Consider the following 22,215-nt stretch of genomic DNA (forward strand, 5'->3'; position numbering starts at 1 on the left):
TAAAGCCCTTCATAGCACCGGACCAGATTATCTCAGGGACCGCCTTCTGCCGCACCAATCCCAGCAACCAGTTAGGTCCCACAGAGTGGGTCTTCTCCGGGTCACGTCAACTAAACAATGTCGCTTGGCGGGACCCAGGGGAAGAGCCTTCTCTGTGGCGGCCCCAGCCCTCTGGAACCAACTCCCCCCAGAGATTAGAATTGCCTCCACCCTCCTTGCCTTTCGTAAGCTGCTTAAAACCCACCTCTGCCACCAGGCATGGGGGAATTAAGATTTCTTCTCCCCCTAGGCCTTTACAATTGTATGCATGGTATGTTTGTATGTATGTTTGGTTTTGTATATTAAGGGGTTTTAATTCGCTTTTAGTATTGGATTATTATTGTATACTGTTTATGATTGCTGTTAGCCGTCCCGAGTTTTCGGAGAGGGGTGGCATATAAATCCAATAAATAAATAAATAAAATAAATGACGATGATGATGATGATGATGATGATGATGATGATGATGATGATGATGATAATATAGCCCTAGGTGGGTTCAACTAGTAATTAATGCCACATCTGGTGAAACAAATGGCCTCTGATACAATTGTAGATAATAACAACAATAACAATAATAAAATAATAATAAAAATGAAGACATCAATGTTTAAAACGTTTAATGTTTCTTATTGATTTTTGTGAACAACAACCCCCAAAAAAATTGCAACAGAAGTATACAGACTTTGTCACTTGCTAATACAATCTTAATACAATAGGGAGATTATAACCTCTACTGTATTGTAGCTTTGACACCTGAGAATGATTGCCAATAGTGGACAGATCACCTGTTTCACTGTTTTTTTCAAAGAAAACGTGTGTGATTTTAATATAAAAGTGAATGCATAATCATTAAACCAGAAGGATATGAGCGAACGAACATTAAGCGTCTTCACAATCGTTGGAATCAGCAGGAAGAAAATACTTATCTTCAATTTAAAAAAAAAAATTGAAGCACCATCTTTAACACTGAATTTTGTGCACGAAGAAAGGCCTACCGTGAAGTCAAGTGATTGCTTAAGTGTACAAGGTATATAAACAAATGCAAAATAATATTTTTCATTATAAATAGAACCGATACAAAGCACCTATTTTAAATAAGGACATTTACAGTTAATGGCAGGAACTTAAAAACAAACGAACATTTTTTTTAAAAAAAATACCCTTAAAGATGTTATAACAAATAGAATTCCCCTAGTTTCCTGTGTTGATTGTTGTTGCTATTGTTTCCTCACTAGAGAAAATGGTTTTTAGCAAAATATAATCCCTGCAGTATCAAAATAATAGCTTGGTAAAATGAAGGCATGCTGTCCAAGCAGGCAATCAAAATGCATTTGTCATTAGTTGAGGATGAAAACTTTTGAAGGGACTAATAACTGGCTGATAATGCAATTATCTTCCCTCAGGCCCTTTTAGGAGGATACAGGTATTTTCTCATGATTCTGCAAGTGGCCAAATCTAAGTGGGTTGCTAGAACACTTCAACAACAGCAAAAGGGGGAGAAAATCAGCTTTCTACTCTACAGTTCTAATATTGGCTTAAGAAGAAATACTGACTATTTTTTTCCCCAAAATGCTGACGGTTTTGCATGAGAGTGTTCCGGATTTGAGAAAATGATGTGGCTATTGTTGGGTGAACACAGGTCAACATGGAAACCTTGGATTGACGATGTATAGGAAAAGTGGGGAAGGGATAGAGAAAAACAGCTTCTATCGAGCATATTGCAAAACATTAATCTGGATCTCAGGAATGGATCCCGAAGGAAGCTGGTAGAAGTTCTCCAGAACCTCTGGTAGATGTTCTCCAGAAGTTCTGGTAGATGTTCTCCAGAAGTTCTGGTAGATGTTCTCCAGAAGTTCTGGTAGACGTTCTCCAGAAGTTCTCGTTGACATTCTCCAGAAGTTCTGGTAGACGTTCTCCAGAACCTCTGGTAGACGTTCTCCAGAACTTCTGATAGACATTCTCCAGAACTTCTGGTAGACATTCTCCAGAACCTCTGGTAGATGTTCTCCAGAACTTCTACCAGGGATGGGTTCCTTACCTACTGGTACTCTGCATGCATATTGTGACATTTCGTGCATGTGCGCATGCCCCCAGCATGATTTTGCTTCTGCGCATGCACCCAGGGAAAATTTTCCTTCTGTGCATACTCAGAGAGCTGAAAATTGTGGAAAATTATTTTTAAAAAGGTGTCAGCGCACACAGACCGGCAAGGACAGACTGCAGCGATCGCACCAGAATTGTGCAATTGGTGGGCCACTATTAGAGCTGTGCATTGGACCACAGTGGTAGGAATCCACCACTGACTTCTATACCAACTATCCTGAGCATCAGGGAAACTTATGGGAAAAGGGTCAAGGTATGGCAAGGCTTTGATGTGGGAGAACAAAAGGGAAAGTGCTTTTGCCAAACTTGGGGGATTCTTTTGCTCTTACAGGCAACCCATATGTCATTTATTCGGTAGCAAAATGGAGTCAGTTTCCATGTTGCATTTTTGACCTGGCTTCAAGCCTTTTTTAAAAAAAAATGCATTCAACTTGATTGTTTCAATGCATTCAACCTGGCTATAAATGTGTATAAACCTAGCTATAAATGTGTATAAACTTAATAGGCTAGAATTGTGTGTTTATGTCTATGTGTATTCACACACTAACAAAGATAATTGAAGTGGAACTAAACCCATATTGCACTTTTTGGAAAATACTTTCAGTGGGGAAATATGTTTTTTTTTTAAATCCAATCCCAATAATATTCCTAATGTTATAAATAAGTCAAGACTTAATAATAACATGTTTTTTTTTTAAAAAAATACATATATTACGGTAGACCACTTTGAGATATTCCAGCTCTTTGGCCAGGCAATTTATGTTTTGACTGCCCCAAGGTTCTCTTATTTTTTTCATGCAATGATTCAGGAAACTGACCGGGGCCAATCCATATTTTTTTCATCCATAATTATAAATGTTGGGTTTTCTTCTGTTTTACAGAGACTCAGTTCTGAGGTATAGACACCATGTTCTTTGTTGATCTAGCAAAGGCTTTGAGCTTTCCTTTACAATAATAATAATAATAATCTTCTGGCCTATGCAGCATACTTATTATATATATATATTTAACTCCAAGCATTTTGACATCACCCATCCTCCTCCAATTCTTCCAATAAATAAAAGACATTTATTTTACTAATTAAATATCGAAGGGAAATATTCTGCCAACGTTCCAGTCTTCTCAAGTGGATTGACGAAGGAGATGAAGTTTGTTCCCAGTTTTTATTTTTATTTTTATTTAGTTCTATGGAGGATGAAATGTGATTTTTGCAGGGTGTCCATTCACAGCCGGTCCCTTTTCTTTTGGACAAAACCTTTCTCACATCCCTTCACTTTTCTTAAATTAGATCTTTCACTCTTCTGACCAAAAAAGATGCCATATAGATATATATATATGTATATATTTCCTTTAAAAAAAATAGTAAGATTGATTCAGAAGTCTTTTGGAAAAATAAGAAGCTTTTGCTTTAAATGAGTTTTCAGTTTTGTAGTGACCCCGCCTCTTGGGAATCGATTTCGTAAAGGACGTTGTTGATTGGAAGTCACGTCTTTTTGTAAAAAAAATAATAATCCAACATAGGCTAAGAGTTGGAAACTCATTCATGAATAGTTCACTTACGAGCACATACATTCATTTTACACGATTCCTCAATGTGGCCGGGGGAGTGTGTGGTCTGCAGTGTTCCCACCTATAAAAAATACAAAAATATAGGTCTGCTTACCGGGATGTGAGCAGGGTTTGGCTATACCCTAGAGCTACCACAAAATTTCATTCTTGTTTTTCTTTTCCCTTCCCCAAGGAGAGATTCGCTTTTCCGCACCCTTAAATCCAATAACACTCCATTAGCTTTAATTATACATGGACATAATATGGCAGAGAGTTTAAGTTCGAGGGTGACAACGTAAAACGGAACAGGTTTATTGAATTATAAGTGTACTGAATTCCATCTCATTTTACTTGGGATGCTGTGCACTGCGTGCGTGGGTTTTTGTTCTGTTTTTTTTTTAGTTTTGTATTTTATATAGTCCTTAAAAATGTGGAGTTATCGTCCTGAAAGGGAAACAGAAATTGCATTTGATTACTAAATTATGAGGGTCTAAACCAGTGAAATTTAACATGGGGATAAAGAGGCCGTAAAGAAATGCATTGCTAGAGTGAACACGCGCTGTTAAACATAAATACTTTTTTTTTTATCTGGTGCTAAAAATTTAATTGCTCTCCCTCTTCCCTCTAACATCCAGAAAATCAAAAGAAATGGGATTGCAATAAACTTGTTATACCACTTTTCTTCGCATGAACCTTGACAGCTGTAATCCAGACAATTGGGAGCAGGGGGGGGGTATCGAGTGACATTTCCTAGATGTTAGTGGAAGAGATGGAGATAAGACAGAGCGGAAATTTTTTTTAATTTTTTTTGCAAGCCAGAAAAAAAAAAAGGGGGGGGGAATTATAGACTCTGTTTGGCATTATGGTTAAAGGCACCACAAGCTTCAATTAAAGAGCCGTGGTGACATAGTGGTTAGAATGCAATATTGCAGGCCAGTAGTGATGGGTGAACCAAACCCGCACAATTCGGGTCCATACCAAATTTTGCAGTGTTCGGTATGCCGAACCCGAACCTGAATTTTTTTCAAACTTCGGGAAAAGTTCGGGGTCATGTTCGGTGTTCGGAGCTTTGACGTCACTGGCAGGTTGCTAAGGATGCCAAGGTTATCACTTCCTGGATTCCTACAGCCCTCCCACAGCTGGCTGCCCCCAGAATCTCTTCATGGGAGGTATTCCCCAGCTCCTTCAAAGGGAGGTTTTCACGTAAAAATAAACATTGTTATTTTTATGAAAAAGGACGCCGCCGCGGTGCTGCAAGCAAAGGGTGGTCCTTTCACGTAAAAATAAACACCGCCGCTGCTGAGGTGTCCTTTTTCGTAAAAATAACAATGTTTATTTTTACATGAAGACCTGCCTTTGAAGGAGCTGGGGAATCCCTCCCATGAAGAGATTCCGGGGGCGGAGCTTTGACGTCACCGGCAGATTGCTAAGGACGCCAAAGTGATCACTTCCTGGATTCCATGGAATCCAGGAAGTGATCACCTTGGCGTCCTTAGCAACCTCCCGGTGACGTCAAAGCTCTGCCCCCGAATCTCTTTGTGGGAAGGATTTCCCGTTCAGGTTCAAGTTCGGGTTCGGTTCGGGCGAATTTTGCGTAAAGTTTGTCCGAACTTGCCGAACCCGAACACGTTTGGGTTCGCCCATCACTACAGGCCAGTTCTGATGACTGTCAACAGCTTGATTCTGACCATCTCAGCCTTCTATTTTTGGGTCAAATGAGGACCTACAGTGTTGGGGAAAATAGTCTGACTCTATCAATATAATCTTTTGTAAATTAGAATGTGTGGGTCTAATAAATTAAACATCTCCAACCATTGAGGGAGTCTTTTATCATTATGTGATTTTTCTCTACAATACCATGCAAAGTACTTTTAATAGCAATAGCACTTAGACTTATATGCCCCTTTATAGCAGTTTCTAAATGGTTTCCAGAATCAGCATATTGTATCCAACAATCTGGGTCCACATTTTACCCACCTCAGAATGATAGAAGACTGAGTCCACCTTGATCCTGGTAAGAATCGAACTGTTGAACTGCTGGCAGCCAGCAATCAAATCAGCAGAAGCAGCCTGGAGTACTGCATTCTAACCACTGCATCACCCCAGGTCAAGTTTAAGTGAAATTAATTGGTCTCCACGAATAAAACTGGACTTATATTTTATTTTCCCGTTCCTAATTTATTGCTTGGGTCATTTGGCTTCCTGCTCCAAATTAAGCCATAATTTGTTAGCAATTTCAATAACTATCAAGCGAAACTAACTTACATTTTGGCACAACTTAAACACTGCACTAAATTTGATGTTTGAACTATACCAACCATAACTTAGTGTTTGGTAGACACTTAGCAAGCTTCTATGAAGCCAGTACATAGGTTTTATATATACAGTACATAGGTATATTGCTTTTTTTGTTCATACATTCGTTGATCAGTTATTTTATATCTTTCTGATACCTAAGATTAGTAAAAGCAATTACAAGCGCCAATTGCAAAATTAAAAGGAAAGAGTACAATTGAAATCAACAGATTTTTTTTTTTAAAAAGAGATTAATCTTAACCACTTTTATAATAATAATAATAATAATAATAATAATAATAATAATAATAATAATAATAATAATAATGGAAGCATACCTCATTGGGTAGTGCATTTATACCCAAGGATAACAAAGCAAAAAGCATCTTAGGTCATTCCAGATAAATGAGCTTGGGAAGGGAGCGATGGATGGATGGATGGATGGATGGATGGATGGATGGACAAACACATGGATGGATAGACAGATGGATGGAAAGCTGGAGGGGTGGATTGACAGATGGAGGGATGGTATGCTAGAAAGACAGTGTCAGCTCTTAACAAATAAAATATCAAAACTTGAGGACATCAGAAGTACTTTTCCTGCTAATGTAAGGTACATGCTAACCCTCAATTTCAGATTATTTAGGACTTTAAAGATACACACAAAAGCTTCAAGTTGTCTCAGTAGGCAATTGCTATCCTACATATCTTTTACTACTAGGGATCATCTAACCACCATATTTTCTAGCCACTTCAATTCCTGGGAAATATTTCAATGGTGGTCTAATGTAAAGAGGTAAAACATCTTCAAATATGAATACCTATTGCTAAGCCTAATTCGCTCAAGAGGGAATCAAAGCTGGAGAAAAGGTGATAAATATGCAAACATGCCTCATGCCATAACCATTAGTGGCAAATCTAAGAACTCCAAACTAAAAAAAAAAGTTGTTCTTTTGTACTGTAAGTATTGTAGAGAGCAATACAACTAGATCAGGGATAAAATATTACCGGTTCGGCGAGGCTCGGGCATACTGGTAGCTGTGGCTGCTGGTGGTTCAGAGAACCAGTAACAGCAGCTGTGCAAGGCTCCGGCCAGTTGCCCAGATGGCACCATTTTTTATTTTTAATCCTCTGCGCATGCACAAAGCCTTCTGTACATGTGCAGAGTGAAAAAGTGCATACGACGGTAGTACGTGTGAAATGTAAAGCATGAGAAACGCAAAGCGGATGCTTCCAAATCAATGAGTAGATTCACCACTGGGCTAAATGCAATGTGCATGCTACTAGCATCTGTTCTAAAGTTACAAAAGTCCTTCTCCTTTACATAGTTGTTAAAATTCATAGGGGACAATATAGTAATGTGTGGAATTTAAGTTGATGGCTTAAACATTGAACGGAAAACTTCCAGTCCTATTTTCTAAGTGCATCCTGGAAGGAAGGACCAAATTCACTGCAAAACATGTTGGTTAAGTCAAGGACTACCTATATACACCCACTGTGAAAGGGATCCAGTTGTAGCCATAATGTACAACTCTCCAATGTGGGAAGTGATCTGGTGACACAATGAGTGGTCTAACACATGGCAACTCCAAATCTCAACTAGCAAATGCTCTGTCCTACACATTGGGAAGAAGAATCTGAACTCCAAATACGAACTGAATAATCAAATTATGACAGATAATCCCCACTCGGTTAAAGACCTTGATATACTAATAACAAAAGATTTTAGTGCCAAAGCCCACTGCAACAACATAGCCAAGAAGGCTTCAAGAGTTGTAAACCTAATCCTATGTAGCTTCTGCTCTGGCAATCTCACACTACTTACCAGAGCTTACAAAACTTTTGCCAGACCCATCCTCAAATACAGCTCATCTGTTTGGAACCCATATCGCATCTCAGACATTAACACCCTTGAAAATGTCCAAAGATACTTCACCAGAAGAGCCCTTCACTCCTCCACTCGAAACAGAATACCCTATGAAACTAGACTTACAATCCTGGGTCTTGAAAGCTTAGAACTACGACACCTTAAACATGATCTAAGTATTGCCCACAAGATCATATGTTGCTATGTCCTGCCTGTCAAAGACTACTTCAGCTTCAATCACAACAACACAAGAGCACAAAACAGATTCAAGTTTAACATTAACCGCTCCAAACTTGACTGTAAAAAATATGACTTTAGTAATCGGGTTGTTGAAGCGTGGAACTCATTACCGGACTCCATAGTATCATCCGCTAACCCCCAGCATTTTACCCTTAGACTATCCACGGTTGACCTCTCCAGATTCCTAAGAGGTCAGTAAGGGACGTACATAAGCGCACTAGAGTGCCTTCCGTCCCCTGTCCGATAGTCTCCTATATCTCATATTTCTTCTCTACTATATCCTCTATAACCTTTATTGTGTATTATTGTGTATTGGACAACATAAAAAAATAAAGTAATAATAATAAAATATCAACAACAACGACAACAACAATAACAACAACAGATTTGGAAGGGACATTGGAGGTCTTCTAGTTGTTGTTGTTGTTATTAGAATTTTGATCACATGATCATGAGGCTGATACAAAGGTCATAAGGGGGAAAGCAGCCATAAGTTGTTGGGGTTTTTTTCCAAAACCATAGTAACTTTGAACGGCCACTAAAGGAATTAGTGTAAATCAAACACTATCCATATTGGAAAATCTGTCTCTCTTTGCTGCTGTTCTCAAAGAGGTGCCTCAAAATCACTACAAGGGGTAAATAAATATGCCTTGAGGAGGAGGATCTCCGATGGATAGCATCTATTTGCACAAGGCACTTAATAAAATGTCCAATAAGAAAAGTCGGCCCAATAAAATCAATCCAATATTCTCAGAGGAAAGCCATCTAGAGCACGGTTGGAAACAGAAGGCTAGTTGTAATATAATTTCCTTTCAAAATCTGAAAGGAATTCATCTCTACAGGCCAGTAGGAAATACCTGCCATAAAAATGCTAGAGATTCTGAGATTTGAAGTCTCAACGCATATGGCCTGTAGTAGGTGAAAGAAGACTGCAGTGTAGCAAATAGTTTTCACAGGAGAGAGAGAGATGGGGGGATTTAAGCACTCCTCTAAAGCTCTCTTTGGTCTATGGAATTAATCCCTTGGATTGTTGGATTTGGTGTTCTTACTTCATAAAAAGAGATTTTATTTTCCTGGGCTCCAAGATCACCGCAGATAGGGACCCAGCCAAGAAATTAAAAGATGCTTACTCCTGGGGAGGAAAGCCAAGGCAAAGCTTAGACAGCATACTTAAAAAGCAAAGACATCACCTTGCCAACAAAAATGTGTATAGTCAAGGTGGTGGCTTTCCCAGTTGCAATGCATGGCTGTGAAAGTTGGACCATAAGGAAGGCTGAGCACCAAAGAATCAGGGCCTTTATTTATTTTTATTTTATTTCATTTATTAGATTTTTAGCACAGAGCCAGCATATTGCCGCCACAATCCGGGTCCTCATTTTACCCACCTCGGAAGGATGGAAGGCTGAGTCAACCTTGAGCCAGTGATGAGATTTGAACCACTGACCTACAGATCTGCAGTCAGCTTCAGTGGCCTGCAGTACAGCACTCTACCTGCGGTGCCACCCCGGCTCATTGTGAACTATGAACTTTGAGGGGTTGCCATAGAGACAAGGGGGGTCAAGCTATTTTCCAAAGCTCCTGAAGGCCAGACAAGGAATAATCAAGGAGAGATTCAACTTAGAAATAAGGAGGAACTTTCTGACAGTGAGAACAATTAACCAATGGGACAGAAGTTGTTTTCAGAAGTTGCGGGAACTTCATTACTTCAGACTTTCAATTGCCATTTGTCAGAGAGGGTGTAGGGCAGTGATGGCGAACCTTTCTTCCCTCAGGTGCCAAAAGAGCGTGCACACACACTACCACACATGCACGGGTGCCCACACCCATAATTCAATGCATGGGCAAGGTGAAAACAACTTCCCTCAACCCCCCACCCCCGAAGCCTCTGGAGGCCAGAAACTGCCTTTCCCAACTTCTGGTGGGCTTAGTAGGCCATGTTTTGCCCTCTCCAGGCTCTAAAGTCTTCCTTGCTGTCGGGGAGGGTAAAAGCCTCCTCCCTCATCTTCCCCAGAGGCTCTCTGGAAGCCAAAAATGCCCTCCCACAGCTGGCCGGCACACTATTCATGTTGGAGCTGAGCTAGGGCAATGGCTCGTATGCCAGCAGATATAGTTTCATGTGCCACCTGTTGCACCCATGCCACAGGTTCACCATCTCTGGTGTAGGGTCTCCTTCCTGATTTGAGGGTTGGACTAGGTGACCTATGGCATCGGACCAGAATATCTCCAGGACCGCCTTTTGCCGCACAAATCCCAGCGACCAGTTAGGTCCCACAGAGTTGGCCTTCTCTGGGTCCCGTTGACTAAACAATGCCGTCTGGCGGGATCCAGGGGAAGAGCCTTCTCTGTGGTGGCCCTGACCCTCTGGAACCAACTCCCCCGAGAGATCAGAGTTGCCCCCACCCTCCTTGCCTTTCGTAAGCTCCTTAAAACCCACCTCTGTCATCAGGCATGGGGGAATTGAGATATTCCCTTCCCCCTAGGCTTATAAAATTTATGCTTGGTATGTCTGTATGTATGATTGGTTTCTCAAATTAGGGTTTTTTAATTTAACTTAAACTTAAATATTAGATTTGTTTATATTGTCTTATTATTGTTGTTAGCCGCCCCGAGTCTACGGAGAGGGGCGGCATACAAATCTAATAAACAAACAAACAAACAAACAAATAAATAAGAATGAATGAATGAATGAATGAATGAATGAATGAATGAATAATAAGGTCCCTTCCAACTCTCTTAATCTATTAAGATGTTCTTTGTCACATCCACAAAATCTATCCCAGTCCCATTTCTCCAGAACATAGACAATTGGGAGGTTATTTCAAAAATAACAGGAAAAAATAGAAGACTAACATAGACTCTCTTAGCTTTTGAATGAAATCCAGAACCTCCAGGAATCTGGGGAAAGTCCAGACAACCTGAGGCCTAAACTTCTGTTTGCATAGGAACATATAATAAAATGTACTGTGCAGAGGGTTTTGTCATAGACAATTGATTTTATTTTCTATGGATGGTTGGTGGTACATCTCTGGGCGAATTATGAATTTAGGCTTTATATCCTTTTTGAGATATAGCTCAGGCATGTGCAAGGGTGTGAATTGTTTTTAATTTTTGTTGTTGTTTGTGGTCATTTGAATACTGCTCAAAAAACTTTTTTGGGGAGGTATATTTTTCCCCCCACACCTTACAGAAATACAAATTTGCATACCTTCAAATTAGAATACAATACAATATACAGTGTTCCCTCGATTTTCACGGGGGATGCATTCCGAGACCGCCCGCGAAAGTTGAATTTCCGTGAAGTAGAGATGCGGAAGTAAATACACTATTTTTGGCTATGAACAGTATCCCAAGCCTTCCCTTAACACTTTAAACCCCTAAATTACAATTTCCCATTCCCTTAGCAACCATTTAGATTATTACTCACCATGTTTATTTATTAAAGTTTATTTTAAAAAATGTTTTTTAAAGGCAGACGAAAGTTTGGCATTGACATATGACGTCATCAGGCGGGAAAGACCGTGGTATAGGGGAAAAAACCGTGAAGTATTTTTTAATTAATATTTTTGAAAAACTGTGGTATAGACGTTCCGCAAAGTTTGAACCCGCGAAAATAGAGGGAACACTGTAGTATCAATTGCAAAATTCTTAATCCATTTTTTTAATTATTTATCTGTTTTGTTTTGGTATACATCATTGATCTTGTGCTACCTCCTTTTCTAATTTTGTCATCTGGATTTCAAAGATAGTTTTCTGTTCTTATTCGGGTTCAAAATGTTATTAGTTATCAAAAATTCTCTTGGCTATTTGCTTTTTTCTACTAAAACTATGCCATATGCTATGAGATATTCCCTTCCCCCTAGGCTTATAAAATTTATGCTTGGTATGTCTGTATGTATGATTGGTTTCTCAAATTAGCGTTTTTTAATTTAACTTAAACTTAAATATTAGATTTGTTTATATTGTCTTATTATTGTTGTTAGCCGCCCCGAGTCTACGGAGAGGGGCGGCATACAAATCTAATAAATAAACAAACAAACAAACAAATAAATAAGAATGAATGAATGAATGAATGAATAATAAGGTCCCTTCCAACTCTCTTAATCTATTAAGATGTTCTTTGTCACATCCACAAAATCTATCCCAGTCCCATTTCTCCAGAACATAGACAATTGGGAGGTTATTTCAAAAATAACAGGAAAAAATAGAAGACTTTTTAATTAATATTTTTGAAAAACTGTGGTATAGACGTTCCGCAAAGTTTGAACCCGCGAAAATAGAGGGAACACTGTAGTATCAATTGCAAAATTCTTAACCCTGCTGTTCTGTTTAAGAAAAGTAACAAATCTTATGTTCCCGGGTCACCCTGACCCGGACCGAAAACTCTTCATTTGCAGTGCTTATGTTTGGTCTTTTTGAAAGCTTTTTTCACTTGGAAAGTAGTCTGAACATTTCTGCACACAATGATATGAAAATTGAAATGAAAAAAGTAAATCTTATTGGTTTATTTTGCAGATATAATGCACGCCCCCCCTGTTTTTGTGAAATTTTTTTCAATTTATGGATAGTTTTGCTTGCAAAATGCATTCTATTTTACTAAAGTTGGTATGGGATTGGTAGCTTGAACATTTCTGAACATAATGATATGAAAATTGAACTGGAAAAATTGATGCATATTGGTTTATTTTGTTGATGAAATGCACGCCCCCCCGTTTTTTTTAAATAGTCTTCACTTTATGGATAGTTTTGCTAGCAAAATACATTCTATTTTACTAAAGTTGGTGTGGGATTGGTAGCTTGAACATTTCTGAACATAATGATATGAAAATTGAACTGGAAAAATTGATGCATATTGGTTTATTTTGCACATAAAGTATGCCTCAATTATTTCAATTTATATAAAAATTATGCTGTTAATTTCAAACTTACATACTTTTTTTTAGTAAAATGGATTTGTTTCATAAAATTAGTTCTCTGGCTACAATGTGGTTGATTTTCAAAAGGATATTCCAAATATTTCTAGACAAATATGTATAAACAGTGACAATAATGGCACACAGCAAGGCCGAGGGGGGGTGGCCCTTTTGTGGCAAAAATAAACCAATAAGAACCATTTTGTTCAGTTCATTTATATTTTTCTTATATTCAGAAATGTTCAATTTAGTATATCAAACCTTTTTGGGGAAAATTCCTTAGGGATTTGTAGCCTTAAAAAATAGAAATTGACACAAAATTAAAAAAGGATGGGGGGAGGGGCTTTTTGATCAAAATAAAAATATAAGTCTCAATTTTTCCAGTTCAATTTTCATATCATTATGTTCATAAATGTTCAAACTAGTTTTCCAGTTGAAAAGGTTTTCAAAAAGACCAAATTCAAGTGCCTAAAAAAAATCATTTTGGTCCGGGTCTATATGACCCGAACAGACTAAGTGTGACTTTTTTTTTGCCCAGAAAAAAAAATTTTCCCCCACCCCCACAAATATTTTTTTGATGGTCAGCATTGTTAAATTGAGTAAATGAATGCCTAAGATTTTAAAGAATATTTCGGATTTGGAGCATAAAAAAATAAAAAGTGAAAATGGTTGCAAGCAGCTGAGGGGGGAGGGGAGGCCTTATTTCTGATGTTAAAAAACCAGTAAGAATCATTTTGTTCAGTTCCTTTATATTTTTCTTATATTCAGAAATGTTCAAGCTACCAATCCCACACCAACTTCAGTAAAATAGAATGCATTTTGCAAGCAAAACTATCCATAAATTGAAATTTTTTTCACAAAAACGGGGGGGGCGTGCATTATATCCGCAAAATAAACCAATAAGATTTACTTTTTTCATTTCAATTTTCATATCATTGTGTGCAGAAATGTTCAGACTACTTTCCAAGTGAAAAAAGCTTTCAAAAAGACCAAACATAAGCACTGCAAATGAAGAGTTTTCGGTCCGGGTCAGGGTGACCCAGGAACATAAGATTTGTAACTTTTTTTGCCCAGCAAAAACTAAGCCCCCCACCCCCCCAAAAAAATTCTCATAGAGAGAACCCCTGAAATGATGAACCAGCATGAAATTTCAAGTTTCAGATATGCAGGGAAAATTTTTTACAGGGACTCAAACTTGGCTTCGGGTCGCATACGACCCGAACAGAACATCAATTTTTTAAATTATTTATCTGTTTTGTTTTGGTATACTGTACATCATTGATCTTGTGCTACCTCCTTTTCTAATTTTGTCATCTGGATTTCAAAGATAGTTTTCTGTTCTCATTCGGGTTCAAAATGTTATTAGTTATCAAAAATTCTCTTGGCTATTTCCTTTTTTTATACTAAAACTATGCCATAGTGCTTCAGTCCATTTGTTATATTTTTACTTATCTCATTCATGTTTTTTAAACCCTCATTTTAATATAACTGCCCTTTAAGAGGAAAGTTCCAAATTTACTTCTCAAGCTCATAAAACTTTTGGAGTAGATATCAGCACATTTTCTTTTTTCTTTTTTACAGTTTATCTTTACCTAGGAAATATATAGGAAAGTATACACAAGAACAAGGGGACACAATCTGAAGTTAGTTGGGGGAAAGATCAAGAGCAACATGAGAAAATATTATTTTACTGAAAGAGTAGTAGATCCTTGGAACAAACTTCCAGCAGACGTGGTAGATAAATCCACAGTAACTGAATTTAAACATGCCTGGGATAAATATATATCCATCCTAAGATAAAATACAGAAAATAGTATAAGGGCAGACTCGATGGGCCATGAGGTCTTTTTCTGCCGTCAGACTTCTATGTTTCTATGTTTCTATATATATTTGTATTTTTAAACAAAGTTTGTTTGTCTTTATGTCTTGCAAGATGGGTTTCTCCCCCAATGAATGGTTAAACCCTGCAGCCACAAACCACCAAGCTATACAGAAAGAAATATTTAGACATTAATGCCGTTTAAACTTTTGGTTATTAGAATGGCAGCAAAGAATTGAAAATTTAGGGGTAGTGATTTATGACAGTCTCAAAATGGGTGAACAGTGCAGTCAGGCGGTAGGGAAAGCAAGTAGAATGCTTGGCTGCATAGCTAGAGGTATAACAACCAGGAAGAGGGAGATTGTGATCCCGCTGTATAGAGTGCTGGTGAGACCATATTTGGAATACAGTAATACTGTATTCAGTTCTGGAGACCTCATCTACAAAAATATATGGATCAAATTGAATGGGTTGTATGTTGGAAGGTCTTAAGCATAAAACTTATCAGGAAAGACTTCATGAACTCAATCTGTATAGTCTGGAGGACAGAAGGGAAAGCGGGGAGGGGGAGAAACATGATCGAAACATTTAAATATGTTCAAGCATTAAATAAGGTTCAGGAGGAAAGTGTTTTTAATAGGAAAGTGAACACAAGAACAAGGGGGCACAATCTGAGGTTAGTTGGGGATAAGATTAGAAGTACCGTGAGAAAATATTATTTTACTGAAAGAGTAGTAGATGCTTGGAACAAACTTCCAACAGATGTGGTTGGTAAATTCACAGTAACTGAATTTAAGCATTCCTGGGATAAACATATATCCATCCAGGAAATAGTATAAGGGCAGATTAGATGGACCATGAGGTCTTTTTCTAACGTTAATCTTCTATGTTGAATGGTCACTACATTTAGTGACCATTCAAAGTTACAACAGCACTGAAAAAGTGACCTTATAACCATTTGACCACACTTACAATTTGGCATCATCACCACTGTCACATGACCAAAATTCAAAGGCTTGCCAACTGACTTGTACTTGTGACAGTTGAAGTGTCTGGGTGGGGGAGGTCATGTGATTCCCTTCTGACAAGCAAAGTCAACGGGGGAAGTTAGATTCGCTTAACAACCTTTGTGATTAAGTTAACAATGGCAATGATTATTTTAACCACTGCAAGAAAGTTTGCAAACTGGGGCCAAACTCATTTAACAAATTGTGTGCTCAGTTGTGGTTGTAATTCGAGGATACTTGTAATTTGTCCAGGGATACTTTATTAGAAGATCCCTCCACTCCTCCATTCGCAACAGAATACCCTGCACAACTAGACTTACAATCCTAGGTTTAGAAAACTTAGAACTACGTCACCTTAAACATGACCTAAGCATAGCCCATAAAATTATCTGGTACAACACCCTTCCTGTCAATGACTACTTCAGCATCAACCACAACAATACACAAGCGCACAATACAAACTTAAAATAAACCACTCCAAACTCGACTGCAGGAAATACGACTTTAGTAACTGAGTAGTTGATGCATGGAACTCGCTACCAGAAATAGATTGGGATTTCAAAAAATAGGTATACTAGATAAAATTCTGTTTGGACCAGATGAAAAGTTGATTTCCAAGATATATAAGTACAGTGATACCTCGTCTTACAAACGCCTCATCATACAAACTTTTCGAGATACAAACCCGGGGTTTAAGATTTTTTTGCCTCTTCTTACAAACTATTTTCACCTTACAAACTCACCGCCGCTACTTGGATGTGCCACCTCCAGACTTCCGTTGCCAGCGAAGCGTTCATTTTTGCACTGCTGAGATTGCCCTGAGGCTCCTCTCCATGGGAAACCCCACCTCTAGACTCTCAGTGAAATCATAGCATCGCAAAAACACAGAGGTCCGGAGGTGGGGTTTCGAGGACTTCCGGGTTTTTGCGATGCTGCGATTTCACTGATGCTCCCTTCACTGGGAAACCCTACCTCTGGACTTCCGTTGCCAGCAAAGCGCTCATTTTTGCGATGCTGGGATTCCCCTGCTGGGATTCCCCTGCAGCATTGCAAAAACACAGAAGTCCAGAGGTGGGGTTTCCTATGGAGGGGAACCTCAGGAGAATCCCAGCAGCACAAAAACAGGCGCTTCGGCTGGCAAAAGGGATGAATTTTGGGCTTGCACGCATTAATCGCTTTTCCGTTGATTCCTATGAGAAACATTGTTTCATCTTACAAACTTTTCACCTTAAGAACCTTATCCCGGAACCAATTAAGTTTGTAAGACAAGGTATCACTGTACTTATTTCACCAAGAACTAGCGGAGGAAGAGGTAAAGGGCCCCATGATAGCATGGGGCCAAAACTTTGGTTATGCTATAAACCTGTAGGAGTGGGAGAAACTATGGACATCTAATTATAAAATAATGCTGTCAGTTCCTTATAGAGAAAAAATATATAAAATGTTCTATAGGTGGCACTTGCCACCCGCGCGCTTAGCTAAGATGTACCCTAGACTCTCCCCGAAGTGCTGGAAATGCGAAGTGAAAATAGGTACATATTATCACATGTGGTGGATGTGTCCATTAGTCAAGAAATTCTGGAAGAAAATGAAAGATATGATGGACAAAATTATAGGGGGAAAAATACCACTAAAACCGGAACTCTTCCTTCTTGGAATAATTAGGCGTGAAATTACAAAAAATGACAGACATTTGATTTTGCATATAACGACTGCAGCAAGAATTATATACGCCCAAATCTGGAAACAGGAGACCGTTCTGACACTGCTTAATTTAATAACAAAGATATATGATGTAGCAGAAATGACAAAGCTCACACATGAACTACAGGATAAAGATATCAAGGAATTTCACTACCAGACTCTGTAGTATCATCACCTAACCCCCAAAACTTTACCCTTAGACTATCCACCGTTGACCTCACCCGATTCCTAAGAGGTAAATGTAAAATAATGCACTTGGGGAAAAGGAATCCTCAATCTGAGTATTGCATTGGCAGTTCTGTGTTAGCAAAAATTTCAGAAGAGAAGGATTTAGGGGTAGTGATTTCTGACAGTCTCAAAATGGGTGAACAGTGTGGTCGAGCGGTAGGAAAAGCAAGTAGGATGCTTGGCTGCATAGCTAGAGGTATGATAAGCAGGAAGAGGGAGATTGTGATCCCCTTATATAGAGCGCTGGTGAGACCACATTTAGAATACTGTGTTCATTTCTGGAGACCTCACCTACAAAAAGATATTGACAAAATTGAATGGGTCCAAAGACGGGCTACAAGAATGGTGGAAGGTCTTAAGCATAAAACGTATCAGGAAAAACTTAATGAACTCAATCTGTATAGTCTGGAGGACAGAAGGAAAAGGGGGGACATGATCGAAACATTTAAATATGTTAAATGGTTAAATACGGTTCAGGAGGGAAGTGTTTTCAATAGGAAAGTGAACACAAGAACAAGGGGACACAATCTGAAGTTAGTTGGGGGAAAGATCAAATGCAACATGAGAAAATATTATTTTACTGAAAGAGTAGTAGATGCTTGGAACAAACTTCCAGCAGACATGGTTGGTAAATCCACAGTAACTGAATTTAAACATGCCTGGGATAAACATATATCCATTGTAAGATAAAATACAGGAAATAGTATAAGGGCAGACTAGATGGACCATGAGGTCTTTTTCTGCCGTCAGTCTTCTATGTTTCTATGTTTCTAGGTCAGTAAGGGGCATGCACCAGTGTGCCTACCATCCCCTGTCCTGATGTTTCTCTCTTACTAATATAACTAGAACCTGAACAAAAGGCTTTTGGAGTAACAGCCCAATTTACAAGTGTTGAATTACGCACTGCACACAACTCATTTTCCATTTCAGTAAGTGAAAAAGCAAAACAGCAAGCAGAAATATTCACAGTCAGCAAAAAAAAAAACCGAAAATCCAGGAAGAGAATCAATATTGGAAAGAACAATAGATCTCTGCATTCCGAGCACTCACTCGACATTGGAACCGATTTAAAGAAGAAAGTCCTAAGGGGAAACCATTCAGCTTGCTGTCATCATAAGCTTTGTAGAGTAAAGACAGCATTTGAGCCATTACTTTGCTTATCAAATACCATTTGGTTCTCAACAGAGGGGAGCCCAATCAATAATACAGAAAACAGTGTGTCTAAAGGTTGAACCTTTGGCACCACATTTACACCAGAGATTGAGAAATACAAACAGGCGTGCTTGTGTTATGAGTGCAAGTTGGTGATACTAAGATGGAGGAGGAGGGGGAGGAATCAGAGGAGGAGGAAGAAGAAGAGGAGGAGGAAGAGGAGAAAAAGGAGGAGGAGGAAGAGGAGAAAAAGGAGGAGGAGGAAGAGGAGGAGGAAGAAGAAAGAAAGGGGGAAGAAAGTGGAGGATGAGAAAAGGGAGAATGGGAATGAGAATGAGAAGAAGAGGAGGAGGAAGAAGTCGAAAGAAAGGAGGAAGAGGAAAGAAAGGGGGAAGAAAGAGGAGGAGGAGGAGGAGAAAAAGGAGAATGAAAATGAGAATGAGAAGAAGAGGAAGAGGAGGACGATGATGATTTGGGATCCTTGATGCTCTCCGAACTTGGTGGTTTCTTGTAGACGTTTTATTACATAACTAGGTAATATAAACAGTGCTAGAAGATAATGAGGTGGTGTTGATGGAAGAGGAGGAGGAGGAAGAAAAGGAGAAGGAGAGGGAGAAAGAGATGGAGGAGGAGTAGCAGCAGGAGAAGGAGAAGAAGAATAGAAGAAGAAGAAGAAGAAGAAGAAGAAGAAGAAGAAGAAGAAGAAGAAGAAGAAGAAGAAGAAGAAGAAATAGGGCAGCAATTTTTCAGCTCTCTGAATAGAGTCATAATTCACTTAACATGAAAACATAAATTTTGGGCTCAATTGTGATCCGTAAGTGGAGGACTGCCTATATATACTATGCCATCCTGCTCAATTACATCGCCCTCTGGGTCCACACCAGGGCAAGCTAAGCAGCTGAATCGGACAGTTTTCTACCCAAGAGTCACATTTTCCCCATACATCTAAACAAGAGAACAGGAAAGCTAAATGAGCAAAGCCCTTATTGCACCGTTACTGCAGGAGATCATGTCAGGAAGCGGCGAGGCCTCCTGTGAACTTCCAGAGTTCATTATAAAGAGAAAGGACACGTTCAGAGAGAAAAGCTCAGCTCCCAGGAGAAACACTATTTATATCTCACCCACGGTTTGTCTAACTAGGTAAAAAGCATTATATAAAAGGGCACAACTCTTATGAAACACACACAGACGAAACCTCTACGTGACTTACGACCACAATTGAGCCAAAGATTTACCATAATTGTGGCATTGGTTAAGGCAGTGCTTCTCAAATAGTGGGACCCAGCCAGGGGTGGGCTACTGCCCGGATGGTGGGGGAACGCAGCGGGCTAGCAAAAAATGGAGCTCCACCCCGGAGCACCCAATTTGCACTGAAAGGTGTGGAAAGAAAATGCACAAGCCATGCCCACAGTGTGGTAGTAAAAAATTTGGTAGCCCTTCATTGGACCCACCCCATGGGGGTGGGGTGAAGAGCAATGCCCCCTGGAGAATATGTGTGGTCCCTCTCAATCGCTTCCACCAGATGGGGAATGTTTTCCCAGTTGCACGCTGTTCCGAGCCCAAAAGACAAGACAGCCAGGTGGGGTAGGACGGCTGCGTGGCTTATTTACTTACTGCCGGCTGGATTTGAGCCAGGCCCGGGGGAATATGGGTCCCAGCGTAGCTGCCATTTTGGGGCTGGGATCTCGTGAGGTTTCGCGAGATCCCCACCAGGCCTGGAAACAGCCCCAGCCTATGACGCTGCCAGAAGTGGGCAGGGCCAGCCCTATAAAAGGGGTTGTGCCTGCTTCAGGCCCTCCTTTTTGCCCGGGCAGCCAAATCGCAAACACCCTCCCTCTCTATCTTTCAGTGTGCCTTTTGGGGTCGCCCTAGGGGCCGAATAGGAAATTTTGGCGGTTACGGCATTTAGTTGTGACCGTTTTTTCACCTATTCCACACTGTGGAACAGGATGGAGGGTTAGGAGGTGCTTTGCATGTAGTTTTTATTTGGTCAATTGGCTTACCTTTGGTCACTGGGTAGGCAGGTTAGGGGCGTAAATTGGGTGGTGGTTAGCAACTGCGTGTTCTCCTTTGGGCATCTTTGGAGATGATGGACAGACTTTCTTCAAGAGCTCCTGGTGTCAGCACCGACCTGTTCAACTGGGGAGGGGATGCCCTGGGTCTTGCCCCACCCAATTGCCAGTCAGGGATTAGACGGTGAAATCTCCCACATGCGTGGCATGGCTAGGATCCAGGTGAGGGTGTGGATCAGCAAGAGGCTACGCCCATAGTTGCCCAGGAAGTTTACATGACATCATTTCCGCCCCAAAGTCCTTTAGTTGACCTCTGCAGATCCAAGCTATTGTTGTTTATTTAATTAAATTTAACCAACTCCCCCCAGAGATTAGAATTGCCCCCACCCTCCTTGCCTTTTGTAAACTTCTTAAAACCCACCTCTGCCACCAGGCATGGGGGAACTGAGATACTCTTTCCCCCTAGGCCTTTACAATTTTATGCATGGTATGTTTGTATGTATGTTTGGTTTTATAATAAGGGTTTTAACTGTTTTAATATTGGATTTTTATATGCTGTTTTTATTACTGTTGTTAGCCGCCCTGAGTCTATGGAGAGGGGCGCCATACAAATCCAATAAATAAATAAAATAAATAAATAAATAAAGTGACCCGATTTAAATCCATCTCTGTCTCCGTGTTCTCACTCCGCTTCCAGCGGAATTGTTGTTCTTGGCGGGCGCCGAAGTAGCCATGAACGGCGTGGCGAACCTGCTACTGGACAAGGAAGAGCATCCTCTGCACCTGGGTCAAATCTTCAAACAGCACCCTAAAGTCTCCTTCCACATTATTTGCTGTGAGTGCCTGGCAGAGGCAGCACTTATGGCCGAGGCCGGCAACCCCAAAACATCAGTTTGAATAAGCTGGCCTGGCCCCGTGTCAAAAGAGGGCCCTAACCAGGGTAGCCTGTGCCTACCTAACCGAAAACAGGCTCCACTGAGTTCAGTGTGACTTACTCCTAGGTAGATTAGATTAGATTAGATTTATTGGATTTATATGCTGCCCCTCTCTGCAGACTCGGGGCGGCTCACAACAATAGTAAAAACAGTACATAGTAACAAATCTAATATTTAGCCATCTAAATTACAGTTTTAGGTTAAAAAGTCCCAAAAAAAGAAACCCCAATTATATAAAAAACAAGCACACAATCGAATCATACACAAAACTACATGGGCAAGGGGGAGATGTTTCAATTCCCCCATGCCTGACGGCAGAGGTGGGCTTTAAGGAGTTTAGGAAAGGCAAGGAG

At 39.9% G+C, this 22,215-nt stretch overlaps 1 protein-coding gene across 1 annotated transcript in view; it reads right to left on the minus strand.

The window, feature by feature from the left end:
- Window positions 1-642: 642 nt before the first annotated feature.
- Window positions 643-22,215, minus strand: part of LOC139170220 (protocadherin-7-like) — a 74,547-nt gene continuing 52,974 nt past the window's right edge. The window contains 1 exon segment of the mRNA XM_070757126.1: window positions 643-4,137. Coding sequence (XP_070613227.1) covers window positions 4,105-4,137 — 33 coding nt within the window. The 3' untranslated portion in view covers window positions 643-4,104.

The sequence above is a fragment of the Erythrolamprus reginae genome, chromosome 7 (assembly GCF_031021105.1).
Source record: "Erythrolamprus reginae isolate rEryReg1 chromosome 7, rEryReg1.hap1, whole genome shotgun sequence".
In the NCBI taxonomy this organism is placed as follows: domain Eukaryota; kingdom Metazoa; phylum Chordata; class Lepidosauria; order Squamata; family Dipsadidae; genus Erythrolamprus; species Erythrolamprus reginae.